Genomic DNA, 6,704 nt, shown 5'->3' on the forward strand with positions numbered 1-6,704 from the left:
CCAATTACTTCCCAATAACCAAAGTCTCCGAAAAAAAAAAAAAAGACCTAAAAATCTAACTCAATTCCAACAAAACAGAAACTGCCCCGGAATCTTTTTTCATAATTCAAGATATTGAGGTAAGAGCTATCGAGAAGAGAGAGAGAGACAAACATATAATCTTTAGTTTTCTGCCATTCAAAAGATCCAGTATAAAAAAACCCAGACCTTTTTCTATATAAAATTTGGGATGTAGAAGAAAAGTTACAAGATGTCTTTCTCTCTCTCTCTCTCTCTCTTTTCTAAAAAGAATTCCTAATGGTGTATGCCTTGTAAAGAATCGAGGGCGACAAATAAATCTGTCATTAAAAAAAAGGGATTAAAATAAAAAAAATTAAAAAAAAATAATAAAAGAGTGAGAGAAACATGTGAGAAAATTGTGTGAGAATGGGAGGGAGAGAAAGAGTTTTAGGAAAAAAGGAAAGAGAGAAAGAATTTTAGTAAAAAAAAGAAAAAAAGAGTCTTAATTAAAAAATGAAAGTGGATAAAATCGTGTGAGAGTAGGAGGGAGAGAAAGAGTTTTATTTTAGTTAAAAAATGAAAGTGGATGAAATCAATATATGGTATTTCAAAAAGGGGGGGGGGGGAATCTTTTTTTGGTAAAGAAAAAGAGGGCAAAATCATGTGAAAGTATGAGAGCGAGAGAGAGAGGGAGAGATAAATAGTATTTAAGTATTATAACAATATAATAATATAAAGTATACCAGAAATTTAAGGGAAAAAAAAAGAATGAAAAGAAAAGATAGGACATGAGCCATTAAGTATCAAATGAGAATTATTTTGTAGTCTTCCTAAGCAAACAACATACGATATACCATTTTGACATACATGAGATCTAGATCCTCTCCAACGATTAACTCACAACCATTCACCAATCAGACATAGGCAAGCTTGGGGCTAAGTGCATGTGGTTGGTTAGAGGGTTGTTGGAAAGGAACCGAATCCACATATATGAGTAATTGATTTAGGGAAAATGTTGAGTTTGAAAAGCCTCCTATATCCAGATCTGTGTCTCTCTCTCTTCCCTTCCCCTTAGAAAAGTCTCCTATGCCCCTCCACCACAATCCACCTATTGGTTGAATCGTTGGCTCTAAAAAAGCCGATGACATACCTAACTTCTTCCCATTGAGTTAATATCAAATAAAGTTTTCACCAAAAAAAAAAAAAATTCAAATAAAGTAAATTAGGGTTATCTTATTTTTGTTTTTTTATTACTATTATTATTTTGGATAATAGAGTAACTAACTTATTAACACATGTTACATAATTATATTTATGAATTAGACAAAACATAAATAACAAAACAGAGGGGCAACCAGAGTTAATCAAGATCAACCTGACCTAACCTCGGGATCTCGAGATTAGGTTATGGCTAACAGGCTAACACTTTGTCAGTCCCTCTCTCTCTCTCTCTCTTCTCCGCCGTCAATCGTCATTGACAAACCGTGTTCCACGCTCCCCATTGGGGCTCCCGTATCTAACACCACCCGACACCCCCACTCGTCGGCTCAAGAACTTTTTCCCTAATTAGTGAATTAAAAAGGAGAAAATTTAATAAAATTAATCGCTGGCTTTTTCTGGAAGACACGAATCCAATTTGTAATTCTTTTCCTTCTATCCATTCATCTATTTATCGTTCTCTCAATTGAAAAATCCCACACGAGATAGCGAGACATTCCATGTATTTGCAGCTAATTAACTCCGATTCTGTTAAACCCAAAAGGGCTTTTCATTGCTTCTCAATTTTCCTGAACATCACCTTTCTCAGATAATCGGATTCCATGCCGAAGAAGAGGTTTATTGTTATAAACCATAATTCAATCATGGGTTCCTCTCTGTAATCTGTATTGATTGATTCCTTTGATTCAATCTCTCTTCATGGCGAAGTGTTTCAGCTTCACCGCTTCAAGGGACTGGTGTTACCGCTACACCTTCGCGAACGCCGGTCTCAAATCGGTGACGACGGACCTTGGCGGCGGCACAATCATGCACTGTTGGGTACCCAAAACCCAAAAAGAGAAGAAACCAACTCTTCTGCTCATCCATGGCTTCGGAGCCAACGCAATGTGGCAATATAGCGATCTCCTCCGACCCTTTATCACCCGCTTCAACATCTATGTTCCAGACCTGATCTTCTTTGGCGAATCATTCACGAAACGCCCTGAGCGCACTGAATCGTTCCAGGCTCAGTGCGTGATGAAGCTTATGGAGGTGCACGGGGTGCGCAAGTTAAGCCTTGTCGGGATCAGCTATGGTGGGTTCGTTGGGTATAGCATAGCTGCTCAGTTCCCTGAGGCCGTGGAGCGGGTGGTACTATGCTGTGCCGGTGTATGCTTGGAGGAGAAGGACTTAAACGAGGGTCTGTTTGTGGTGTCTAGCTTAGAGGAAGCCGCTAGCGTTTTGATGCCTCAGAATCCAGAGAAGCTGAGGGAGCTGGTTCGCTTCTCTTTTGTTAAACCTCCCAAGACCATGCCCTCTTGCTTCCTTCGTGATTTCATTGATGTGGGTACCCTGCAAATGACCTCCTTTAATCTCAACTCGGCAATTCATGAAATTGGTTTTTTTTTTTCCTTCCTCTGTTTCTTATGGTTGATATGATGTTATTGATTGCAGGTTATGTGCACAGATTATGTTGAAGAGAAGAGGCAATTGATTCAGGCCATACTAAAAGATAGGAAGCTTTCTGATCTTCCAAAGATCACTCAGGTCTTAATTTTTACTACTACTTAGCTTCAATTCTTTACTGTTATTATTCTTTGTCTAAATATTCTATTAAGCTTCTGATTAAATGGTTTATTAATGCGTGTAGCCAACGCTAATACTATGGGGAGACAAAGATCAGGTATTCCCATTGGAATTGGGGCACAGACTAAAAAGGTAATGAATAAGGTTGAAATTATCAGATACTCTTATCATTTTAGTGTTGAAATGGATCTGATTGAGAAATGTTGTCTGTATAGTCACATTGGGGATAATGCTAAGCTAGTAGTGATAAAGAATGCTGGTCATGCTGTGAATTTGGAGAAGCCTAAGGAGTTCTACAAACCCTTGAAATCCTTCCTTGTTGATTCTCTTCCTCCTCCTCCTCCTCCTCCTCCTCCTCCACCTCCTCCTTCTGCTGCTCCACCTCCACCTCCACCTCCACCTCCACCTCCAGCTTCTCAGCTTATTAATGGAAACAAGGTGGACTAAAGTCTTCAGGTGGAGAGATGTTAGAGCTCCCCTAGTGTTGGCTACTGCTTGCAGGTGGTATTGTTCAGGACAAAGCACAGCAAGGTCTGTTCCCTATCTGCTTTAAATGTCTATATAAGCAATGCAGAGGAAGAAGCCATAGGGACAATGCTGCAGCTATCTCTTGGAGCAATTTCAATGTCAAATGCAGTAGGAATTGCCCTAGCATATGAAGGCATGAGAAGGGGATTATGAAGATAGCCATGAAGTGGGGATTTTGCCATTCTAAAATGTAAATTGAAGGTTGGAAAGATCATGGCTTGCAGTTCTTTGAAAACCCCTATAATTAGAAGAGGAACAAGGGAATGCAAATTGAGCTTGAAGTTTCTGAAAACTCCTATAATTAGGAAAGAAACAAGGGAAAGGAGAGAAACAAAGGGAAGTTTATGTTGAAAACTTATTATGAATTAAGATTTACTGGTTGTGTTATAAAAATCCATCCTTGGTAACTATACATTCTCCTCTGTTTCTTCCTTGACTGTATGAAAAATTTAATGCAATATGAGAAATAACTACGATCTTGATTGGGTTGATTTTCCTCACTTGTGACATTCCTTGAGCCCTTGTAACTATTGAATTGTCTAATCCAAAAGCTATAAACTATGAGGCGTTGAGGCTCAAATGATATATGAATTCATAAGCATATTATATTTGATATTAAATGCAACGGATTGCACGCGACAGCTTTAACAATGATTTTTTCATTGAATAGTTATTTTGCATGTAGTCAACGATCATGAGGGTTAGGGGTGCAAGTTTGGCCCTAACGGCCCCAGACCCGTCTTTAGCCTGCTTTGATCCTGAACAAGTATCAACCTGAAAATTTTGATCCTAAGGGCCGATCCTGTCCTGAAATTTTTGACCCTGAGTCAGGGTCAAGGCAGGTTAGGGTTGATGTCTTTGGCCCGCCCAGCTCGCCTTAAACCCGGCCTTGATTTTTTTATCCTAACTTTTGGCCCTGGTTTTGGCCCTACCCTGCACTGATTTTTTCCCATGATGTTGACCCTGGTTATGACCCTAGTTGTGATCCTAATTTTAACCTAATTTTATATATTATTTCACATTGAGCCATTGACACCTCAAAACTCCTAATATATCTTCTCACAATCTCACCGATCTCTCTTACCTTTTTTTCCAATAAAAAAGATCTCTTTTCCTTTTTCTACAAAAAAAGAAAAAAAAAAAGAATATCTAGGGTCAAGGTTATCCTAGCCCGACCCTGAAAAATCAAGGCCAATCATGGCGGATAAGGGTTGAGTTGAACCCTGAAGGATAGGGTTTGGGTTGAAGTTTTGCGGCCCTAAGTCAGGATCAGGGTGAATTTGGGCCCAATTAAGGGGACTAAGGGTTGGGTTAGGGTTTTAAGAAGCCTAGCCCAACCCGGCCCTGTTGCACCCCTAATGAACGTAAGAGATTTTCTATTGAATTGTTTATTCTACTTGCCAAAGATCACAACTTCAAAGGGATTCTTAGTAGGTTATTATTATCAATTTTTTTTTTATTTTTTTTTGGAAAGGCGTAAGTAAGGGCTAAAATCCAAAACTAAAGAATGCAAACTGCCGGCCAAGGTCTAGGTGTGCCAAAGCGAGGGTACTATTGTACTTTACTCTTATTACATCTCCCTTTCCTTTGTTTATAGAAATTACATAATCCTCCCTTGTCAGATGATGTTGTTAGTATGATGTTAGTTTTGAATTACAAAAGATTATTTTAGCCTTTTATAATTTAACCACAAATCAAATACCTATTTTACCCCTATTATTTCTTAAAACCATTTCCCCCCCCCCCTCATTTACAAAGAGAAGATTTAGAATAGTGAAAACCTAAGTATTGTGAAAGAGGTAGTCACAATCTCCAGCAAAGACGAAGGTGAAGGCAATAGAGATGAAGGATTTTTTTTTTTCTTTGGTAATTCTAGCCTTCGTCGTTTGTCCTTCATATGAGTAGATAAATATGCAGAGAAGATAGAGAAGGAGTGGGATTGGTTGAAGTGGAAAGTCTCCATGTATATTAGGGTTTTGTGGTTGGAAGGGAGAAATTGTCTTTTAACAATGTTAAGGGTAAACTGGGTATTAACATTAGTCTAACTTAACAGTATAAACTTAACGGTGTGAGTGTTTTAGTAAAAACTAACATTATACAAGGGAAGATTATGTAATTTCTGAAAACACAGGAGGGGGGATGTAAATTGCTCTTTTTTGTTTTGTTTTTGTTTTTTGTTTTTTTAATTATTATCAAAATAAGGAAAAACGATTAAAAAAATTAAAATAAATAAAATAAATAAAGAACAAAGTTTTTTCTTTTGATAAATAAAAAACAAAGAGTTGTGGGGATGACAATTCCAAATGTAAGCAAATTTTCATCAATATATCTCACCGATCATTGTGAAATATACTCAGTCAAAAACCTCATTGTATTTTTCCCCAAGAACACAACTCAATGTTTTCCTAACTAGATGGGATTAGATGGGATCGGCTACAATAATTTTTCCTGTCTCCAATCTAGTCTATTCAACAACATACTTATTACCGGTGCTATGCTATGTATATTTTTTCATCATCACTACTCTTAGATTCATTTTAGCCTACCCTTATTCTTTAATTTAATTCCTCAAATTTGGATAATGTCGCTCCATGTAGTGGTGCTTCCAAAGGCAACAATTTCACATGTCTATACCACCTCAAATGACTTTCGCTCAACTAATCATATTTTGGAATATCTTCTAAATTAGTTATAATTTGTTCATTTCTTATTTTTATTTTTTCTAATTTTTCCACTCATCTATCATAAACCTCATTTTATTTTATTTTTTTCTTTCTTCATTGCCAATATTTCTGTCCTATCATCATGTTAATTGTATAACTATCTTATTTTGAATTTTTTTCTTTTTTGGTAAAGCTTATTTTGAAATATTTAAGAGAATACATCAATGACAGAATACTTTAGATATTTATCTGAAAAAACACACATTAGATGCATCTCTCCCTTTTACATACAATATTTTTATATTTTTTATTTTTTTATTATATTTTTTATTTTTTATTTTTTATTTTTTATTTTTAAACAGAAAGAGATTTTTGTCCGGGAGTAAGGCCCTTGTGCTAAAACATTGACCAATGAAAATGCACATAGAAGCATCAATATGACAAGGGTTACTACCTTTTCATAAGGGGGGCTGTCATTTTGCCCCCATGTATCTGGGCAAACCAGCCTCCACACTATCTGACAAGAAATATTTTCCTTTTTTTTTTTTCTTTAAGTCCCTTTACATACAATATCCTTGTTAATTCTTTAATCAACCTCATCATATTTTTTCCTTATTTATTTAAGATTGGGAATGAATACCTAAAATTATTACTTTTTGATATCTCCCAATCATCAATTTTCATTATCTTACTTCGAGTACTATTGTTACTAAAATTACTAACTATAAG

General features: G+C 36.4%; 1 protein-coding gene across 1 annotated transcript; it reads left to right on the forward strand.

The window, feature by feature from the left end:
* The first annotated feature begins 1,471 nt into the window (after nt 1–1,471).
* Nucleotides 1,472–3,724, forward strand: LOC122071841 (lipase 3-like). The gene is made up of 4 exons (XM_042636274.1): nt 1,472–2,541; nt 2,653–2,745; nt 2,849–2,916; nt 3,000–3,724. The coding sequence occupies exons 1-4, from the start codon at nt 1,918–1,920 to the stop codon at nt 3,229–3,231; spliced, it is 1,017 nt and encodes a 338-aa protein (XP_042492208.1). The 5' UTR covers nt 1,472–1,917; the 3' UTR covers nt 3,232–3,724.
* The last annotated feature ends 2,980 nt before the right edge of the window (nt 3,725–6,704 follow it).

The sequence above is a fragment of the Macadamia integrifolia genome, chromosome 2 (assembly GCF_013358625.1).
Source record: "Macadamia integrifolia cultivar HAES 741 chromosome 2, SCU_Mint_v3, whole genome shotgun sequence".
Taxonomy (NCBI): domain Eukaryota; kingdom Viridiplantae; phylum Streptophyta; class Magnoliopsida; order Proteales; family Proteaceae; genus Macadamia; species Macadamia integrifolia.

Coding starts and splice junctions, on each gene's coding strand:
- LOC122071841 (XM_042636274.1), top strand. CDS start 1,918: ATGGCGAAGTGTTTCAGCTTCACCGCTTCAAGGGACTGGTGTTACCGC. Junction 2,542..2,652: donor TCCTTCGTGATTTCATTGAT/GTGGGTACCCTG, acceptor TATTGATTGCAG/GTTATGTGCACAGATTATGT. Junction 2,917..2,999: donor TTGGGGCACAGACTAAAAAG/GTAATGAATAAG, acceptor TTGTCTGTATAG/TCACATTGGGGATAATGCTA.